Source organism: Psammomys obesus, unplaced genomic scaffold, assembly GCF_907164565.1.
Source record: "Psammomys obesus unplaced genomic scaffold, mPsaObe1.curated_primary_1811, whole genome shotgun sequence".
Lineage (NCBI taxonomy): Eukaryota > Metazoa > Chordata > Mammalia > Rodentia > Muridae > Psammomys > Psammomys obesus.
Window position 1 is genome coordinate 2,755,985 of NW_026595981.1, and position 21,557 is coordinate 2,777,541.

At 53.1% G+C, this 21,557-nt stretch overlaps 1 protein-coding gene across 2 annotated transcripts in view; it reads left to right on the forward strand.

Moving 5' to 3' along the window:
* The first annotated feature begins 7,654 nt into the window (after positions 1 to 7,654).
* The window catches only part of Slc6a4 (solute carrier family 6 member 4), a 30,348-nt gene continuing 16,445 nt past the window's right edge, over positions 7,655 to 21,557 (forward strand). The window contains exons 1-4 of one of the 2 annotated variants that reach the window (XM_055620063.1): positions 7,655 to 7,705; positions 17,476 to 17,927; positions 20,284 to 20,418; positions 20,561 to 20,780. In XM_055620063.1, the coding sequence (XP_055476038.1) occupies positions 17,585 to 17,927; positions 20,284 to 20,418; positions 20,561 to 20,780 (698 nt within the window). In that variant the 5' untranslated portion in view covers positions 7,655 to 7,705; positions 17,476 to 17,584. Of the gene's footprint in view, positions 7,706 to 16,398; positions 16,655 to 17,475; positions 17,928 to 20,283; positions 20,419 to 20,560; positions 20,781 to 21,557 lie in introns of those variants that run through there. The other variant, XM_055620064.1, reaches the window with a different exon arrangement.

Below are 21,557 nucleotides of genomic sequence, written 5' to 3' on the forward strand. Positions count from 1 at the left end.
ACAAACAATAAAGGCCATTTGTTTTTTCAAACAAAAACAGGATCCAGAACAAGAGGATTGCTGAGAGCTTGAGGCTAGCCTGGGCTAGAATGAGACCCTGTAATCCCAGCACTCATGAAGCAGAGGCCAGCAAATCTCTGAGTTCAAGGCCAGCCTGGTTTACAGGCTGAATTCCTGGTCAGCCAGGGGCTGCATAGTGAGATCTTGTCTCAAAAAAAAAAAAAAGATTCGGTAAGTGGAAGCAAAGACTAGCAGCCCTGTCTTCAGGGTGCCCGGAATGGAAGGTGGCGGGCTTGCCTCCCTACTGTCCCTACTGAGTCACCAGAAGGCAAAGTTGGTGCCTCTGAAACCAGGCATGGTGTGCACACCTGTAATCCCAGCACTCAGGGAGGCCGAGGCAGGCAGATCTCTGTGAGTTCGAGGCCAACCTGGTCTACAAAGTGAGTCCAGGACAGCCAAGGACTACACAGAGAAACCCTGTCTCAAAAAACAAAAAAAAAAAGGGGAAGCTGGAGAGATGGCTCAGTGATTAAGAGCTCTTCCAGAGGTCCAGAGTTCAATTCCCAGCACCCAAATGGTGGGTCACAACCATCTATACCTTCTACTACTGTCTTCTGGCATGCAGGTGTACATACAGACAGAACATTCAAAATAAATAAATAAAATCTTCAAAACAAAACAAAACAAAAAAGTTGCTGATCTGAACCCCTCCCCCGCAGTGCTGAGACCTCTTGAGAGTCACGCTGACTGTGCCAGAAACCCAGATCTGATCATGGGACATGCCTTCCCGTGTGGCTGCGGCATCTGGGGCACCGGCTAGGCACTTGCCTGTGGGAGGGCAGTGCCTTGCTGCTCACCACGCCTGCAGTTAGCCATTTGCCCATTCTTTTTTAAAGCGATTCCAGATGAGCCCTCTCATACTTAGGACAACATGTTCATAACTTCCGTGCCTTTCATGGCCTCCTCCTCTCAGTCTTTTCCACATTCCTGAAGAGGGGAGGGAGGGACAACTAGCTCACACCAGCCTGAGGGAGGGCACAGGCTCCCTTGTTGGCTCACGCTCTTGCCGAGCGATGGAGGCTCCCCTTATGCCGAAGCACAGCTGGAAACGGGCAGCGTGAACTCTGCTCCCTTCTCTCCAGCTGCCCCACGACAGTTGCTTTCTGAGACCATCTGTCCGAAGGCTGGGACAGCAGAAGTGGCAGGACTGGAGTGACTTCCCTAGGCTGAGTTGTGTCTCCTAAACATCTCCAAAATCCGCACAAGTCCTTAACTTATGCTCGGACATTTTTGATGACGGGGACACAAAGTCACACCCAGCTCACCTCTCCAGATCCGGTGTTCTCACTCACCTGGCTCCAGTCTGATCTCCAGCTCTGCCTCCCCACTGTTCCGCTGTCCTAGCGCTCTTCCTTCCGGTCTTCTTGTGACTGGCTTCTGAGGGTTCAGAGCACTGGTGTCAAAGGCCTTCAGATCACCCCATCTAAGGAGGCAGCTTCCCGCCACCCTCTTCCCCTGGACACCCGTCCCTCTGCCCCATTGCTATTTTCATCACAGCATTTAAGGCCTTCTGGATTTATTTATTTATGTATATGCTTGTTGTCTGCGCCCCCAGAGGCAGTGCTCCCTGCCTGCTTCCCAAGGGCAGGAGCTGTCTCCCCACATATCTGGCTCCAAGTAACTATCAGAGGCTGACTGACTGAATGCACCCCACACTCCGTTGGCTGTAATCCGTTAAAAGTTTATCTGACGCCTGCTTCCCTATCAGCAGCTGGGCGGGGACAAGCTGAACAGGAACAAAGCGCATGAGTCCATGTTCATTCTTAAGTGCCTGGGCCTGCACAAGGACTGGGCACTCCCGGAGACGAGGCAGAAGGATGAGCAAAGGCCCGCTCAGCTTTCTTCTGGCTTGAGCCTTTCCTATTTATAGTTAGCCCTTAGCCCAAAGGAAGAGCAGACGGAAGATGAGACGGACAAGCTGGCCTGGTGATTGGGCCTGGAGGCAGTGGAAGCCTGGAGAAGCCACTGACATTCTCTGAACCTCAGTTTCTATATCACCCGTATTAAAAAGTTTAAATCTTAAAGAAGCAGGCAGATCTCTGAGTCCGAGGTCAGCCTTGCCTGCAGAGCAAGTTCCAGGACAGCCCAGGCTACACAGAGAGACGCTGTCTCAGAAAAACCAACAAAACCAACAAAAAATTATCTTAAAATCCATTAGGCATGAAAGCATGGCTTGAACATGAGTAACACTAACTTCTTTTTAATAGTCTAGCATTTAACTATAGGGTAGGAAGAGGACAGAACATTATGTATGTATCTAGAAGATGCTCAACAAACGACAGCTTTTATTAAACCCTTGCTCCCAAGCTTCTCTGGCATGCCCGAATGCCCGGTATGGCACTAACGGCTCCCTGGGCCCTTGAGACAATTCACTGATGGCCAGCTAAGTCTGTTGATGAGGCAGGAGAGAAGCTGTTAAAAGGGAAAATGACTATGTGGCTTCCATGCAGCGCCATGGGGACTGTGACAGCCTGAGGCTGCAGAAAGCTGACCACAGAGACTCCAGACTTCAGGGAGGAGGGTAACCAACTTTCCACAGAGGGGCTGTGGAGAGCTCCCCAGATGCAGACGCCCTGGCTATCATAAAGTGGGGGTGGGGCAAGGAGAGCTCAAGAAAGCTCAGATAGGAGAGGGAAGGGGGAAGAGAGGCAGAGAGATGCTTCTGTTGGCTTCTGCCCTGAGCTCCTCAGCAGAGCACTGGCCTCCCCGTAAGGCTCTCAGCATCCTCCCTGTCACACACACAGACACCGCTGGTGAGGAGTCAAATGTGCAAGGCCATTGTCTACGGTGTCTAGGGAGCCGGTAGTCTTGCAGGGCTTGCCTGCTTTGCAAGAGGCCTGGGCTCCTAGGACGCCTCTCTCCTCCCCATTTGTCTTAGTTATTTATGTATTATTTAAAATAAAGAATGTTGCTCTAATGCGCAGGACCGTGGCATGCTGGTAGACGTCTTGCTTAGCAGGTACAAAACCTGCTTTGCTGGAAAAGTAATTATAAAGGCATTCCTGAAAATTCTTTTTTAAAAATGTTTATTTTCATTTTATGTGTATGAGTGTTTGCCTGCACGTATGTGTATGCACTACCCATGTGCCTGGTGCCTGTAGAGGCCAGCAGGCCATTGGATCCCTTAGAACAGGAGTTACAGACGGTTGTGAGCCGCCATGATGGATGCTAAGGACCTCCTGGGTCCTCCGCAACAGCAAGTGCTTTTACCGGCCCAGCCGCCTCTCCAGCCCCTACTGCGGGTTCTTAACAGGATGAAAAGTGCACAGGGGGATAGAGCACTGCCAGATCTGCTGGTTGTGTGGGTCCCCAGTGTCCGCCCCAGGCAGCTCACCGCCACTGCAGGGAACTGGACGCGCTCTTCTGGCCTCTGTGGTGGGCACCTCCCACGTGTGGCACTCACCCACCCGCACACAGATGCACTTGTTTACGTATATTTATGGATACACATGGATATTCTTCAAAAGATGCCCCGTGAACAGTGAGTTCTCCCCACCTCCGATAGTCTTTCTTACCAAGGCCTCTACACTGTCCTGATTCTTCTCTGTCTCTGAGAAGAGACAGCTCCGAGAGAGTGTGCATGACCCCTATTCTGTGCCTTCATCCCCCCACTTATCAGTAAGTCTTGAGGTACTCTCACATCAAACTGCTTGAAGTTTTAACCACTGTGTGAGACCCCCCCACACCCTTTCCTCCATCTCTTTCTGCCCATTCCTTGTAGGACACAGAATCTCTCTTACCTCAGACTCCCGGGCTGGGTTTAAAGGCATGTGCCACCCTCAGCCCTCAGCCCAGGCCGCCTGTGTTATGCCATGGTTCCCTTTGCAACCCTAAAGGCTGGTTTTGATTGCCAGGTCGAACTCGCAAGCAGCTGCCCCATCAGTCTTGACAGTCCTGTGCGCTAGGCATTCACAGCAGGGGGGATCCATGCTTTGTGACGGACAGGGCCGTCTAGAGGCAGAATGCTATGCACATCTGTACACACAGTGTTAGGACCTTCCTGGAACTCTGTGCTCTGACTTCACCGAGGCAGAGTGGGAAACCAGCTGCCACCAGAAGGTGGCCCTAACTAAGGGGATCTAGTAGGCTGGGCTCCGGAGCTGGGAAGGCACGTGCTGCAAGTTCAGGCCCCAGTGTCTGCTTTTAACTCCAGTGCTGGCAAGACAGGCTCCATGGAGCACCGTGGATCAGGAGAGAGTCTGTCTCAGAAACCCCTGTAGAGCAACTTAGAAAGACTCCAGGATCAACCTCTGACATCCATCCCACATACACAAAAAAACATGGTTCAAAGCCAAGAGCATGTCTAATCCCAGCACTTAGTGAGGCTGCCTCAGCCTGGAAGGAAGTTTTTCTCAGCCTGGACTACACAGACAGATGCTGTTTTAAAGCCCTGAAAATGACATCCCCTGACCCCAAATCCTCGAATATAAGTGCCCCAGCTAGCTGCCACCTTAGCTGCTCCCACCCTTCTCCCAAGTAACCAGTCAGCATGAACAGCAAGTGCCACTCAGGTCAACACTAAAGTGACAAGTACTTTTATTCATGACTCCAAAGCTGCCCAGTGAGTTATTGGTGGGAGAGCACTGACCAGGATGCTCGGGGGAGGTCTAGCTTTATTACCATTGGCCCCGGAGTGCTCCTGTGAGGGCGGGATGCAGCCTTAGGGCCTGTGGAGGAAGGACCACTCCAGTGAAGCTCAGGCAGGAAGTGGGAGTCACGGCGCTGTGCATCAGGAGGGTGCTCATGATGCTCATGAGGCATCAGACTCGTGAGGAAAGATTAAGAAGAGGCCAGAAAAAAAGTGACTAAGAACGAAGTTCACCTACGTTTTCCTGCCATTTTCAGGGCTGTGCCTGGTCCTCCCCTAACACTAACCATGCCTTCCCTGGCACCCCTTCATCTGGCTCCATCTTGATCAGCGAGGTCACCCTCAGGTGGCTGCTGTAGAGATCCCAGGCCTACGATGGAGGACCTCTGAAGCAAGAGATTCCCTGAGGGGGAGGGGTACTATTAGAGCCCCGTGTCTCTAGGATGGAGGTAGCCATTTCCTGGGCCTGAGAAGAAGCCCAGGAGGAAGGGAGGGCTTCCGTTTCTGTCACTGTGTAAACAGCACAGACAGAAGAAGGATGGCCCTGAGAGAGCTTCCGGAGGGAGTGGCTGGCATTCACAGGGCTTTGTCCTGGCCGTATCCACATGGGATAATCGCTGGGTTTTGGGACTCCAGCTCGTCTTCTTGGTGGCGGTGGTGGCGGTGGTGGTGGTGGTATGTGCGCGTGCTCAAGTGCATTTAACGTGTGTCTGTTGCTGTGGAAGATGGCTGCATGTAGCAGCTGAGCCCCCCTCCCCCCGTGTCTCTGGGATGGAGCTAGTGAGCAAAGAGTAATGCCCGGCTTTTCTCCCACCCACCAAAGTCTCCTCAGCCCCTCTGCCACTTCTATAGCTTCACCCATGTGCTAACCCAGGGCAAGGCCTCTGTGGGTTTCTGGTTGGCATTTCCTCCCTGTGTGCCCACCAACTGTCAGAAACGGGTGCTTGGTGGGGGAGGAAGGCAGAATGTGGGAAGGCAGGGCAGCCAAGCCAAGCAGCTCTGCAGGGAGAGGGGCTGGGCCTGTAGAAGGGGAGAGAGGGCCGGTGTGCGCGCTGGCAGGGGACGTGCATGGACCATGAGCCGTGGTGTGGGTAGCTGGGTTACCTTTCCAACCACCCTCAGCTAAGGAGGAAGAGGTGAGGCCACCCGGGGTTGGTCCCAGCTGAAGGGAAGATGCCTTTCCTGTGGAGAGAGCCTTTCATTCCCCCCACACCCCACTGGACTACCGTTGCCATCACTCTCCAGGACAAGGCCTGGGACTCTGTGGTTAAGGGACTGCAACCCACAAGCAAAGGGTTTGAGCTATCTCATCCTGTTGGGAGGACTGCCACCAACACCCAGCACACACAATGAAGCAGTACCAAGAAGGGGGAGGCAACCAGGCAGGAGGAGACAAGGCTTGGGAGGGTCAGGACTGAGCCGGTGACACCGAATCCACATTGCAACAGTCAGAGCGGAGGCAGGCGAGAGCCTTAGCTGCTGCTGAAGTCGCCCCTGCTCCTCTGTCTGCCCGGGCCCTCCTCAAAACCGCCTTCTCTTGTCAACCTTGCGTCCGCACAGGAGTTTCAGGCACTGAAGGTGGACCACAGACAGACACTGGGTTCATTCAGAGGGAGGAGCCGGTGAGGGCCGTGTGACCCTGGGATTTGTCCGGGTCATGGGATGGCCAGGCCTGTCTAGGGTCGCTTCATCAGTCCGATCCCCTCCAACCCCCGGGCTTGGGAAAGGCTCCGGCCTGTCCTGCAGTCCCCCGGCCTGGCGCCTAGGTGGCACCAGAGCCTCGTGCTGACGCTCCCTGCGGTCGGGAGCCGCCCACACCTGCGGACCGCGAGCCGTGCAGCCCTTCCTGGTGCCAGCTCGAGCCGGCTGCGGCTTCTGATGTCTGGGTTCAGGCCCCCGTGGAACAAAGGGGCTGGGGCGCTCTCGCAGCCACAGACCCGCCATCACTACCTCCTTCCTAGCTCTGATGTTCCCTCACTTCCCGGGCCGGATGAGGGCGGACGGGCTGGCCAGCCCCAGTCCTGGCTCCCCCGCCTCAGACACAGTCCAAACACAAGTAACGCATCTGCACCTTTTCAAGTTCTCGTAATCTCGGTGAGAAAAAGGAATGTCCTGACATTAAATTCCTTTGTACGCCGTGCGCGCGCGCGCGCGTGTGTCTCTGTGTGTGTGTGTGTGTGTGTAAACAAAACAATCCGCACAGACTTGGAAACAATGTGCTCCGGTTCAAACGCTGAGCGGCTTTCAAAGGCTGGTAGTTTGCGCGGTGCCCAACCCCGCCGGGCACAGGCGGCTCCCGCAGACCAGCGCCGCTGTTCTCTGCACCAGTGTTCCCGTCTGTGGCTGGGTGGCTGCAGGGGGCAGCTGCGGGCGGCGCCCGGGGCGAGGTCCCCGGCTGAGCTCTCGCCCCACGAGAGAACCCGCGACAAAGTCAGGGGTCCCTAAGTCCTTGGGAAGGGGGTCCGGGTCGCCCGGAGGGACCTGGCTGCGCTCAGGGAGGGGCCCTCCAGGGAGTGACCCGGAGCGGGACCTAAACACGATCAGAGGGCAGATTTGGGAAGGGAGGAAAACGAACCTCGGGTTGTGCAGCATCCTCCCGCCACACAAGTCCAAGAGTCAGCTCCTTCGCCCTGCCCGGCCCGGCCCTGCGCCCTGGCTGGTGTGTGTGTGCGTGTGTGTGTGTGTGTGTGTGTGCGCGCGCGCGCGCGACTGTGTGTGTGTGTGTGTACGACTGTGTGTGTGTGTGTGTGTGCACGACTGTATGAGAGTGGAGGAGAGAGCGAGTGGGGGGGCTCTGGCCGCGCGGACCCCGCCCCTCCCCCCTCCCGCCGGAGCCGAGCTGCTGCGGCCGCGGAGAAAACAAAGTTCTCCGGTCTCAAAGTGACGCAAAGAGTCCTGCGGAGCCCTTTGGCGGCGGCTATCTGGAGATCAGACCATGTGAGGGGCCGCGGGTACAAATAGCGCGGCGGGCGGCGCCAGTGCAGCGGCCGCGCCGGTGCCTCGAGGGCGCGAGGGTCGCCGCCTGCGCAGCCCGGGAGCGCCGCCGCGCCGCCGCAGGTGGGTGCTCTCCCCTGTCCTCCCCGGGCTCCGACCCAGCCTCGGGCCCGCGCTCGGCCGCCCGGGCTCGGGGCGCCTTTGTCTGCCGCGCGCGGGGTCCCGGCGAGGGAGCCGCTGGGCGCCGAGGCGCGCGGCGCTGGCCTGGCGCAGCCTCGCTCTTTGGCAAAAGTTGGCGTAGTTTCCCCGGCGTGGGTGGTGCCGGGGCTTTCCTTTTGGGTCGCGGGCTGGTGGCTTTGTGCCGAGACGGCGGCAGGCACAAAAGCCCAGAGAGCCGGACGGGTGTCCGGGTGACACTTCGGAGGGCTGAGCCTCCGTGCGCTCGGGTGGCTCGCTGGGGAGCGCGCGCCGGCTCAGCTCCCAGGCCATTCAGAATTTCGGGAACCGCCAGTGGGCCGTGCCTCACCGTCCCCGGAGTGTGCAGCCAGCTGGGGGCAGGGGTGTACATCGAAACTGTTTCTAAAAAGCTGGTGACCGCGAAGGAGACTTCCTTTTTGCATGAAGTGTGTGTGTGTGTGTGTGTGTGTGTGTGTGTGTGTGTGTGTGTGCGCGCGCGCGCGTATTGAATTATTCTTTTTTTTTTTCTGTCAAGAATTTGAAGGGTAGAGTTTTTTAAGAGCCAGGCAACGTAAACGTCTCTCTGTATGTATTTTTATGATCAATTTTTGTCCAGAAAAATGAACCAGGTCAATGGATTATTTATGGAGCCGCTAGCTCTCATCGTAGTAAAGGGAGAGATCAAATATTTAATGTGTTTTCAGTTACATAGAAACATGCCTAAGAAAGTAATGCCGGGCCTGTTTAAAGGTAGCAGAGGGCTGGGGCAGCCTTAGTGGCAGGCGGGTGGGAGTGGAGGAGGGACTGGCTCCCACGGCCTTCACTCGTGTGGAGGCCTTCCTACCCCGGTCCCTGTCAAGAGGGACTGCCCCAGCCAAGGCTGGTGGGGGCTTTGTCGCGGTGCGGGAAATCTTATTTATTTTGGGCGGCTGTGAGGCTTGAAGCCAGCGTCCTTCGGACCCTGGGCCGGCCTCCTACCACATGGGAAGAGAGGGGTTTGCATACCGAGCCGAAGCAGTTAAGCAGTTAATAGTCTTTGCTCTAGCACTGTGTTGACTTTGCTTGATGAAGAGAGAAAAACAAAGCCTGACTCTGCCTGCTGTGAAGGTTTGTAGCAGGTCGGGAGTTCAAGGTCGTCTTCAGCTCCTTAGCTAATTCAAGGCTCTCCTTGGTTACACAGGACCTGCCTCTAAAGCAAGACAAAACCTCCACCCCACGTAGCTTGCTGGGTTGCTTCTGGAGCTTTTCTTACTAGGCCTGAACAAGAGCAAGTTGAAACTCCTCCACAGCAAACCTGGGATGCACTCTGGTGGCCTTCCCAGGGCATTCCAGAGCGGTAACTCCCCTCGGGCATTCAAGCCCATTTCAGTCCAGTTAAAAAAAAAAAGAATCATATACACACATACATACATACACACATACATGCATACATTTGAGGAAGGGGAGATGGACTATGTCGACACCTTCATGGAATCCCAGATCTCAGAAATTCCTCTTCGGGAGGGGGGTTTAGAATCATTTGTGCGTTTTTGTGAACCTGGGGGTGGAGCATGTGGAGAATTTCCCAGATGGGCAGTGGCTGTGGAAGGAGGGTGCTGAGTGAGCAGCGAGGGGTAGGGAGCTGGGTTGGGCACTGTCTATGGCAGGCTTGCAAAGTAGCCTGGGTGGCCCCTGCCCAACAGAAGCACAGGCAATTCTGGAAAGAAAGCCGGTTCACAGCCACCTCTTGGTCAGACTTGAGTCTTGAGTGGTGTCCTTGGGCACACGGGGCTGCCTGAAGAAGCCGGGCTTGCCTTCGGATTACTGCTTTAGCAGGATATGGTTATGACTTAGCTCTTCATTTAAGATGCCGACGGCCAGATGGGAAACTGCACAGTCATTTTGTGTTGGGAAGGCAAATAGGGCCTTAGCTGTTTTTAGTAACGCTGGAGATCCTTTAGGGTTCATGGACTTTGAGTAAGAAGGAACAGGGGGACCTGGGAAACATGATGTCCAAGCTCTTGTGCAGAGGTCCTAACCTCCCTTCTTGAAGAAAGCACAAATTGCAGTCATGATGCAAAGTACCTAAGGGCTGGGACCCTCCCGGACACTGGTGAGCTGGAGGCCTTCTGGGATCTTCTTGTCTTTTGGCCGAGGGATCTGCGTGTTCAGACGGTGAGGTTCTGTGCCTGCACCCAGCTAGAGGAAGAGTTAGTTCCTAGAGCTAGCGGATTTCCAGGTACACACACACGCTGGTCTCTGGGTTGGGCCTCTCCCTCTGAGGTTTTCTGTGTCCAGCCAAACAGGCCTGCGTGGAACATCAGCATCTGACCAAAACAAACAAACAAACAAACAAACAAACAAAACCCTGCTTATTCCTACTTGAGGAAACTTGCCCTTCAGGGGTCAGTTCCAAGGAACTTCCTTCTCAGATAAAACAGCATCCTAAAAAAAAGATCCTAGAAGAGGCCCAGGTGAAAAAATAGATCAAGTTAATCTTTAAATAGAAACCCGGCATGCCTGAGTGTCCCAGGGGACAGAGCGGCCACTAGGGTGGGCATGAGACCCACCACAGGCCAACACAGCCACCTTATTTCCAGGCCGAGCTCTTGGGTGTGACTTTGGTACACATTCAGAAAGTGCCAGCATGTGAGTAACAGCTGAGTGGGGAACAGCTCCTCAAGCCTGGAGAGAGACAGAGACTGAGACCTTTCCTCTGGGAAGGTGCTTCCTGGCTAGCTCAGGAAACAGCAGGATGTTCTGAGAATCTGGAGCCCAGGCCAGGTGAGAGGTGACAGGAGGATGGTCAGGGACTGTTTTTGTGTGGCCCTGTGCATGTGTTTGTATGCATGAGTGTGTGTGGGGGTGCACTTGCTTGTGTGGGCACATGTGGCCAGAGGTTGAGGACTGGTGTCTTCCTCAATCATTTATTAACTTTCTGATTTCAGACAGTCTTTCACTGAACCTGAAACTTGCTGTTTGGACTAGATTGCCCGGGCAGGGGTTTCCCTGAGATTTTCCTGTATCCATGCCCCCTCCCCACGACCACCAACTCAGTGTTGGAGTTTCAGACTTGCCCCCTGCTCTGGTTTTATGTGTGTTCTGGGGATCCCATGCAGCAAGCATCACCCACTGAGCCATTTCCCTGGCCCCTTACTAGGTTGGTTTTCTTCAGTCTCCCTCCCCTTGCTTGCTGTGCATCTAATCACATGTGTGTCACATGGGAGTGTCTTTAGTATGCTTGTGCTGCGGAGGGAGACGTCGCTGTTTTATCTTGACTTCTGGGCAGGGTGCAGCTCAGTGACAGACCACTAGGCTGATCCATCCCCAGCACTGTAAAACAAACCTGATTGAAACTGTCATTCCTGCCGCTTGCTCACAGCCCACTTTCTTTGTCCTGGCCATATTTAAATATGTGACAGCAACAAAGTACAAACAGTTTTGTCTTCTGCTAAAAGTTCTAAGCTGTGAAGTGAATCCTTTTTCCCTCTTGTTCTCTTCAACTAGGTCACACTCCAGCCCAGGCTAGCCCTAAGGAGCTGGGATTACAGGTGTGAGCCACCAGGGCAGGTTTGGAATTGGGCTCCATGGGATAAAGAATTCCAATTGGCAACCTGAAAAGCCCATCAGGGGCCTAGAAGACACCTCCCCAGGTTGCGTGGACAGGTTTGCTTTAGTTTCCTTTGAGAACCAGAAAGAGGGTTAAATAACACGATTTCTGGTGGGTTCTAGCAGCTGTGTGCTGTATTTTACGGGGTTGCTTCGGTAACATTTACTTCTGTGAGTAGGTAATACACTCCCAGTTCCAAACAGCCACTGGCAAGTGAGCGTTCTGAGTGCAGGCAGTAGAGGCCGCACCTGCCTATGCTTGTCTCAAAGTCAAAGCCTCCAGGCTCATCTTTGATCCTGACTTTTCAGCCCTGCTCTGCTAGAATCTTGGAACTGTCGCTGTGATGTCCCCTCCTCCACCTGGGGATACACGGCGGGTCTAGACCACGGGAATAGGAAGTCCCTTAGGGTGGATCCCTGGGCCTGTGTAAGTTACTATGGGGGAAGAAATGCTTGCTTGCCTCTTCTGGGCTGTGGTGGGCTGCAGGACAGCAAGGATCTGCGTCACGCCCAGAGCCTGAGGCAGGCCCTTCACGAGGAGAGCCGGATATGGCTCATTCCAGTAAACAAGTGCTAGAGCAGGACCTGAGGCCACAGCCAGCCTCTGCTTCCAGAGGGACCAGAGGCGACACACATCATCAAGGATGTGCGTGGCAATCAAGCGGTTCTTCAGGGCTTATCTGGGCCTAGGATGCAAAGAGGAAGCTCATGCGGTAGGCGGAGCGTTTCTTGCCAGGCCTCTAAGGATGCAGGGCATATATAAATGTGTGGACGTGTTCCAGGGCTCACCCCGGGATAATCTGGGGGCCTTGTTAGTGTGCCTTCCAACACAGACCTCTGGAGCACAGCCCAAGTACCTGTTTTCACGTTTACCAGATGACCAGGCGTCTGGGCTGAGAAGTATGAAAGGCAGTGAGACTCCAGCTGTGGCCTCCAGAACCCTGGGCTGAAAGCCTATTAGGGCCTACGTAGAACGTGAAGTAGAAGCAAAATGGGTGTCGCACGTGTTGGCGGCACGGAAACGCCCTTCGTCACTCGTCGATGCCCGTGTGCTGTTAGTGCTAAGTCCAGCATTTGTCATTCTTTAATCCCCACATTTAATTTTCATTTTAATCCACTCTAGAGGGAGAAAATAAGAGGCTCAGAGATGTTAAGCAGCGTGGTCATAGTCACAGTGATAGATCTGGGTTGTCAGCGTAGATGTGTGAAACAGAAAGGACCCTCGGCCACAGAGCCCTTAAATGACCGGAGACAGTTCTTGTCTAGGCATGGCTGCTTCTGTTCGCTGAAGGGTCTTGCCTGTGCCAAACCCACCCCCGATGCCCTTTTTAATAATGTGTGATAACCCATTATATTTTTGACTGCCCTTGGGCATAACTGGATCTGTCGAGATGTCTCCTTTATACACTGTGTGGAAAAGTTGGGATGCCCCTTTTCTGTTGCCAGGGCAAAGACTTCTCGTTCACAGTAACTGCCCCAAACCACCCTGAGGCGTGTTCCCTATTCACTGCATTCCAGAGAACAGACTCATGTCTCAGACAAGCACTCCTTTGCATAAGGGGACAGCTGTGCCCTCAGAGATCACATCTAAACTCAAGTTCATTTCACACCCCACATCCCCTGCTTTCACTTGATGGGGAAATGGGTCCTTACAGCTGCCACCTATGATGCTTAGCCACCTTCGCACACCCAGCAGCCCCTCAGGGGGCACAAATGTAAGCCAGCACTTTACACGGTGGGGCCCAAGAGGAGGAATCAGGGAGCAGCAAGGTCCTGGGGCACAAACTCCTAAGTGGCTTTGGGGACAGCATGAGGAACATCCACATGCCGTGTGCCTGGTTAGGGGGTAGGAATCCCATGTTCCTTAGCTTCTCCTGGCAGTGCCAGCTTCCCAGCGTGGCCATACATTTTGGCCAGGGTGGAGGGTGGTAGGACCATCGTGCCGGGCAGAGTCCGTGCCGCTCTGGAGTAGGTTCGGTGTTTGTTGCTGCCCGAGCCCCACGGCTCTGCCAGCCTTGGTAGGTGCCTTGAGAACTCCCTCCTCCCTCATGGAGAATGCAAATTGCCACTTGGCTTGATGACCTGTAATTAATCTTATCTCAGCGTTCAGCCCATAAATCATGCTGCAGGTTTGTTTTGGGTTTGAAAATGGAAATGCACTTGAGTATCCTGAGAGGTGAACTCGCTTTGATCTTGACAGGTAAACTCAAAGTACAAAACTCCCAGAATATTTTTCACTTAGAATGTGCTGACGGGAGGTTAACGTGTAAGAATCACGGCCATTTCCAGGGCGGTTGGATATTTTATGACTAATTGCTATAATTACTTGCTTGCTCAGACGCTGGTTTCCCTGGCTACAGAGATAGTTTGTGAAAAGGAAAAATGGAGATTTGACCAGAAGTTTACATAGAAACAGGTTCTCTCTCTCCCTCCCTGCTGCCTACAGCTTCTTTCAATTCTGGCGATAGAACCAGGGCCTCAAGGCTCACACCAGGCAAGCCCTCTGCCGCAGAGCATCACCTCCAGGAACACTTTTGAACTAACTGGGAACGAACTGAGAGAATTTGCTGGAGATAGGAGTGTGGACAGAAAGCCAACCATTAACTAGCCAGTCAGCTGCCTTGCCGCTGGGGAGGAGGGCGGGGGCGGGGGCGGTGGTGGGCGAGGGCAGACCGAAGCCTTGAAACACAGTCGGGTGCTGGGGTGCCACAGGCAACCTGCTCTCTGCTCAGCCTGGGATGATGGTGCTCACGTGCTTCTGGGCATTTTCCGTCCATGGGTAAATTAAAAGCCTGCCAGGAGGAGGTCTGCGCTGTAATACTGACCTCTTTTGCTGTCCTCCTACCCCGCAGGATAAAAATATCTTTTAGAAAAGCTTTCAGGAGAGAATTCTTAGAAACCAACCTTCTTAACAACCTGTACTTCTCCACCCTGGATCAGCTTGCTCTCAACCATTGTTACTGGAGGCAGGTGCTGGGAGAGCCAGAGCAGGGCTCCGGACAATCAGTAAGACAGGAATAGTCAGGAAGGCTATTCCAGCACCCAGGAAGGCCAGGTGCCTTATGGACCCAGACTGGTAACTGGAAGGAGTTTTCCCCTGGGAAAGGCAGGGAATGAATTGAAGGGAGTTTGTTTTGTGGCTGCAAGGGGCTGTGACTTTGTGTCCCAGGTGCTATGATCAAAGTGGGGGTGCCATAGAACCCTAGAAAGGAAAGCCAATAGAGAGAGACGGTCCCCTGGGGAGAAGAAACCTGCCCTCTCCTATTGCCTGAGGGATGGTCAGAACAGGTTTATTTTATTTTTATCAAGTTAGAAAGCATTGGAAAGATATTTCAGGAAACTAGAGCTTTATGATGGCTGAGATAAAAATAGAGACTAGGATATTGTCCTTCCAGGAGCTGCTCATCACCGCTGCCAAGAAATGAAGACCGTGCCTTAGGGGCTGAGCCCTAGGAAACACACGTTGCCCCTGAAAGCACCAACCCACAGGTTTCCATCCTTGCTTCAGGATGCCCAGGGGAAAAAACAGAGTCCAGAACACACGATTGGGCTCTTGAGCCTCCTCCCTTCCCTAGGGTCTGTCCTGGGGTTAGTCTGTCCGGTGATGGAACAGATGCTCCAGGCAAGACAGAGACGAGAGTAAAGGGCCAAGCCTGAGCAGTTGCTTCAGCTCTGTGTCATCCTCACCCCTAGGGACAATTTCCACACCCACTGTTTGGTCTCCAGGTTCCTCTGTGTTTAGCTTAAACTTGGAAAACCAAGTTTAAGATTGACCTGTCTTTAACTGTATTAATATCTCAGCGTTCTCTCTCTCTCTCTCTCTCTCTCTCTCTCTCTCTCTCACACACACACACACACACACACACCTATTAAAGACCCGATGAGCAGTTACTTATGGCACATGAGGGAATGCATGGTTATATTTAAAGTTTATCAGGGCCAGGGCTTTTACAGTGGTAAAGCACGTATGTAGCATGTGTGAAGCCATGGTTTGCTCTCTGGCACCACAAAGAAAAAGGTCTTTACCAAATCTAGTTGAGGTCACAAAGCAGAGAGCATGAGGAGGCCAGACACCAGCACAAAAGGTGAGCAGAACGAGGCTCCGTCTACACAGATTATGTGTCTGAAACCCCTGTTCTTCACAGTGACATTTGCACCGTCGAGGCTGAGGTAGGATGGGGGGGGCCAAACAGCTGGGCAGGTAGACCCAGAGTTCTTATGTAATTGCACATCTGTCTACATGTAACTGAATTATCCCTTGTCGCTCTAAATAGTTTTGGCAACAATCAATCCTTTTAAATCCTAAATTTTCTATTTTGCAAGTAAAAAAAAAAAAAAAAAAAAGAATCCTTTGGGCACAAAACTAGTTACTCTCACCTGCTGGTGTTTGTGTCTAATCTTTGACAATATTTATATGCACAGTTTTTCAGTGTGTGTGTGTGTGTGTGTGTGTGTGTGTGTGTTGGGGGGACTCTATGCCTGCTAAGCAAATGAGATACTACTTACTCGTACACCTAGCTCCTCACGATCGTTTTGTCTTTACATCTGTTGATGGGGAGAGTTGTGGGCTGTACAGAGAGTGACGATGCAGCTCAGCTAGTAGAGGGCTTGCCCAGTGGGCAGAGTCCTGTGTCCCAGTGTGGCATAAACCAGGCATGGTGGTGCACATTTGTGAGTCTAGCACTCAGAGTAGAATCAGGAGGCAAGCCCAAGGCCAGCCTGGGATTTTTAACCCCCTATCAAAGAAGGAAAGGGAAGAAAAGGATAAGGAAAAAGAAAGGGGAAACCCCTGAAAACCCTTGCAGGTAAGAGCAGAGCACTGACTCTCTTCCTATGGTTGGGCTTTGAGGGTGACGTGATTGCTGCCATTGTGAGAAGGGCTAAGAGTCCACTTCTGGAAAGGAAAGACACAATCTCAACAAAGCAAAGGCATAGTCTAGTTCCTAAACTGTCAGGAGTTTAAGAAATGGAAAGTAACCGGGCAAGTCTTGGCCGTGTCTGGTTTATAGCAGGCAGGAGGTTTAAAGTCCAAAAGGGCTCAGGTTACTACTCCATGTGGGGAAGCCTCATCCCCGGTCCAGAAGAGAGCCCAGCTCCTTCCCTGCACCCCATCATGGTAGCGAGATGAAGGTGCAGCTGCCAGGGTCCAGCCTTCTGCAGGGGCGCGTGGGAACGGGACACCTGAGGGCAGGGGCCTTCACACTCTTCTCCTTGACCCCCATGGATGAGCACACCGGCATGGTCGCGGCTGCAGTGACAAGTGGCTTAGCCCCAGAAGTTGCTGACAAGTGGCAAGCAGTATGAATGGTGAGGAGCCGAGACCCACCTGGCCCAGAGGGTTGATGGGAAGGCAGAAAGGTGGAGCACAGGTGGACTGGACACAGCTGCAGGCCACAGCTGGAATCTTCCTGGAGCCAACCAGGAAGGCTGAGAAAAGACCCAGATAGAGAGCTTCCGGCACCTCCCAAGGCGGGGGGGGGGGGGTTGCCTTGTCTTTTCCTCTGCAGACCACCTTGGTGGGGTGCAAATCTAACCAGGTGCTCGGCTTAAAGGCCAGAGACGACTGTCCCTTCTGGCTGGCAGGCAGAAGATACGCCTGCCTTGCTGCTCACAGGCCTGGCATCCAGGATGGGGCTCTCTGGCTCTGCAGGGAAGCTCTCCTGGCATTCCTCTGGGTTACTGATAAACTACAGGGGGCATTTGTGTCCTTCTAAATGACGCAAGCGCTGGGTCTTAAGTAAAGCCTGTGCGTAATCTTGGTGATTTGCTATTTTTGTTTTGTTTCCTTTTCGAATTACTTGATGGCGGTTTGACACCCTCCATTCGTTTGTTGAAAAACTTAGTTGATTTTATGGACTCCGAGCAAACGGGCTGGCTTTCAGATAACAGCACCTGTAATCCTGTCAGCTAAGATCATTTGGGCTGTGTGACGGAGCTTGCTGGGATGGTTTGATGCCTGTAATCCCAGCACCCAGGAAGCTGAGATAGGAGAGCTGCTGGAAGTTCAAGGCCAGCTCAGGCTACAGAGAGAGTCCTTGTCTTAAAACAAACAAACAAAAGCATGGGTGACTAATACCCCAAACAAATCTCTAATCTTTCCCCCCTTTCTCATTGTGTGTTTTCAACAGAGCTCTCGCTCCTGTCACTGTACCACTGAGGCAAGATCCAAAGCTGAGCACCAAGAACTAGTTTGTGTCCTTGGCAGATGGGCATTGGTGTCATTGGCTGACCAGCAGCATGGAGACCACGCCCTTGAATTCTCAGAAAGCACTGTCAGCGTGCAAGGACAGAGAGGACTGTCAAGAAAATGGTGTTCTACAGAAGGGTGTCCCCACCCCAGGGGACAGGGCAGAGCCTGGCCAAATATCCAACGGGTACTCTGCAGTTCCCAGCAGGAGTGCTGGAGACGAAGCTCCACACTCCATCCCAGGGGCCACCATCACCCTGGTGGCTGAGATTCGCCAAGGGGAGCGGGAGACCTGGGGCAAGAAGATGGATTTTCTCCTGTCCGTCATCGGCTATGCTGTGGACCTGGGCAACGTCTGGCGTTTTCCCTACATTTGCTACCAGAATGGCGGAGGTTAGTGCCACGGGCCACCAGGGGTGGGCTGGAGACCCTGTGGGAGGCCACAAGACAAGTGATAGCCTTACTGTCCTGTGTAAGTGAGGTGGGAGGAGAACGTGAGACCTCGGCTTTCATGCCAGCCAAGTCTCCAGCCAGCAGGCAGCCTAAGGTGGCCTGCGTGAGGCATTCAGGCTGTATGATTATGAAGCTGGCTGATCCGCGCCCTCCCGTGTACGCCTTGGGTTTGTGGTGTTGCCTGCGCTTCATTTGTAGAAGGGTTCCTCTCTCATCCCGTGTTGTTCAAACTTTTGTTTGTGAGTCAGAAGCAAGAGAGCACTAGCCACCCTGTGGGGAAGTCTCTCCCTCCTGCTGGCAGTTTCCGTGTGGAGTGTGGAGGTGTAAGGCCTGTGGGAGGAACACAGGGAGGGGGCTGGAAGGCTCCAGACCCTGCTAGGCCTTTGGACCTGTGTGAGGTCAGAGAATGGCACTGCTCTGTGTCCAAAGTCTTAAGTTATCAGACTTGATGTGATCAAAGCTGAACCCAGCTTCGGTGTGACATGACTGCCAAGCCCAAAGCGTGCATGGATGCATGTGCTCCTTGTGTCATAGATGGCCTGTCTTGTAAACCGCCCTAGTAAACCTAAGGCCATAGAGTAGTTACCTTGTTGACTGTGTGTGAGTTGGGGAGCCTGGGAGAGAGCAGAGCAGAGGAGGGGCGATAGGTGAGTAGGGGCTGGCCCTCTGTGTAGATACTGAGCAAGAAGAGGGGGTCAAGCCAGTGGACATTATTTTGGCAAGCTGTCTGAAAAGCAACTACAGGGAGGCCTGGGATGTTAATTTATGTTTGCCAGACTTCTGTGGTCTAACACTAAGTTTCTTTGTTTTTTGTTTTTGTTTGTGTTTTTATTTTGTTTTGTTGTTATTTTGAGACAGGGTTTCTCTGTGAAGCCCTGCCTGTCCTGGAACTCACTCTGTAGACCAGGCTGGCCTCAAACTCAGAGACCTGTCTGCCTCTGCCTCCCTCCCGAGTGCTAGGATTGAAGCCATTTGCCTCCACCACCTGGCCCGTTTCTTGATCTTTTAATGGCTACTCTGTGGCTAGGAAGACAGTTGCCTGGGACTTGGGAGGTTGCACACCCCTTACCCAGGATTGAAAGTCACAGTCTTCTTTTCTCCTGCTTGCCGCGACCTTGGCCTAAGCATTGCATGAGAGGCTGGGTCCTTGGTGACAGTTCTACCATAAGCCTGTCAGGTAAATCCTTTGCACAAATTGAGGTCCATTATAAAACCACACCATGAGTGTGGTTCTCAAGCCAGGTTTGCTCAGAGTGTAATTACGTGGATATTTCTGAGTCGCATCGGCTTCGGGTTTTTAGGGATGAAGCATGTTTTAGGCAGGAAGGTTATCAGGGAAAAATCTTAGCTGAGTCCCCTCTGGCCTAAAACTCAAGCTGCAGGTGAGCAATACTGTTGTTCTGTGAGAAGCTACCATCTTTAGCCATGCTCTCAAACAGCGATGGCTTGTGAGGAATTATTCTGGCCCAACAGAATGATATGGCCAAACTGGTCAGAATCAGTGGTCAAGGGGCTGGAGTCATAGGTAATATTGAGGAAGGAGGAGCCGGTTCCACGGGTCGGAGACTGCACCTGTGTTGATTATTGGACAGTTCAGCATTGTTCCATACCTGGACATCTTCATGAGGCCTGGGGTGAACCCTAGAATCTAGAGATCAGGTTTTAAGGTCACCAGTGCCTGTGGTGTGTGACTGTACTGGCGTCTTCTGGTAGGAGAGGAAATCAGAGCAAAGTGGAGGCGGCCTGGCCCCTGCTCTGTTGGCTCCCGCCCAGCCTCTTTCCATTTACTCTCAGGCTCCTCCTGCTATCATTTTTGCTTGCTTGTTTTTGCTTTGATTTGCCCCAAGAAGGCATCTTCAATGAAATACCCTGATGAAACCAGCTTAAGGAGAGTCTGTATGGCTCACGGTGCCAGGTTGCCAAGTTCTACATGGCAAGAACCGGAAGCAGCTAGTTACACGCATGCATGCGTGCTGGCCCAGCTAAGTGTCTCCTTTTCATTCAGTCCAGCGCCCAACCCATGAAGTGATGCTGCCCGCAGTCCGGGCAGGGCTTCTCATCTCTGCTTCCCCCACTAACGTCTTCCACAGGCCAACCCGATCAAGACGTCCTCATTGAGATGTCCTTCCCCATGATTCTACATTGTCAGCCATCACGCTAACCAGCCAGACAGTGGCTTACACTTGGCACAAAGCCCTAGGGCCAGGGAAGCCTCTTGTGAGCTCGTTGCCACATCCGTGGGCTGTTCTGAGGACAGATGTGGGTGGGAAGTAAACTTGTCCCCCTCCTGCCGCAGGGGCCTTCCTCCTCCCCTACACCATCATGGCCATCTTCGGGGGGATCCCGCTGTTCTACATGGAGCTTGCGCTGGGTCAGTACCACCGAAATGGGTGCATTTCTATATGGAGGAAGATCTGCCCGATTTTCAAAGGTAACTGAAGGGCTGGGGGATGGGGGAGCACTGGACAGGGTCCTTCCAGAAATGGCTGGGTCGTGGGACCGAGCTCTTTAATCTCTCAGGCTTCAAGGGTCTGAGCGGCCATGTGAACTTGGCCTTTCTCGCCCGCTGTCAGGGATTGGCTTTGCCATCTGCATCATCGCCTTTTATATCGCCTCCTACTACAACACCATCATAGCCTGGGCACTCTACTACCTCATCTCCTCCTTCACGGACCGGCTGCCCTGGACCAGCTGCCAAAACTCTTGGAACACTGGCAACTGCACCAACTATTTCTCTCAGGACAACATCACCTGGACACCCCATTCCACATCGCCTGCTGAAGAGTTTTACTTGTAAGCACGTGTGAAGGAGGGGGGGGGTCTGTTACGGACAGGCCACACATCCCTGGGGCTTGGTGTCCTAGGAGCCAACAACTCTTCAGCCCTTCCTTGGCAGGCTTCTTTTGAAGTGTTTCATTAGCATATATTAATTATACATCACAGGTTCCACTATGAGATTTTCATTCATGGGTATAATGTACTTTGCTTCATCCCTAACTCATCCCCAGCTCTTCCTAGTAGCTCCCCTTCTGTGGTCACATCTTCCTTTGTTCTTTTTGGTGACATGAGGGTTGCTCTCAGGAGCACGGACAGCTTCCCAGTGCTACCCCACTGAAGGAAGCGTCCTATCCCAGCAAACACTGACATCCGTGGCCCTTCAGGGGTGGGTGGGCCCTCGTGAGCCTGTCCCTGTCTCCTGGTGTGTTTCTGAGAGGTGAAGCAGTCAAGGATTAGGAAACAAATGCGAGTGTGGGCAGCATCAGTTCCCTGCAGGATTTGGAGTTTGGGCTCCAGCCCTCTGCTCCATGATCTGACCTTCCTTTGTCTCTGTACCCCAATATGATGGGCCAAACTGCTCCACCGTGTTCACACCGACTGCTACCTTCACTCCCCTGCACCAAAGCTATCCTACTGCTGCCTTTTCCTTCTCCAGCCAGTTTGCCATGGACGTCAAATACCCCATCGCTTCAGTTGTTCAGAACTTATTTCTGATTCGGTGTGATGTATGTATGTATGCTCTCTCTGTGTGTGTGTGTGTGTGTGTGTGTGTGTGTGTGTGTGTGTGTGTGT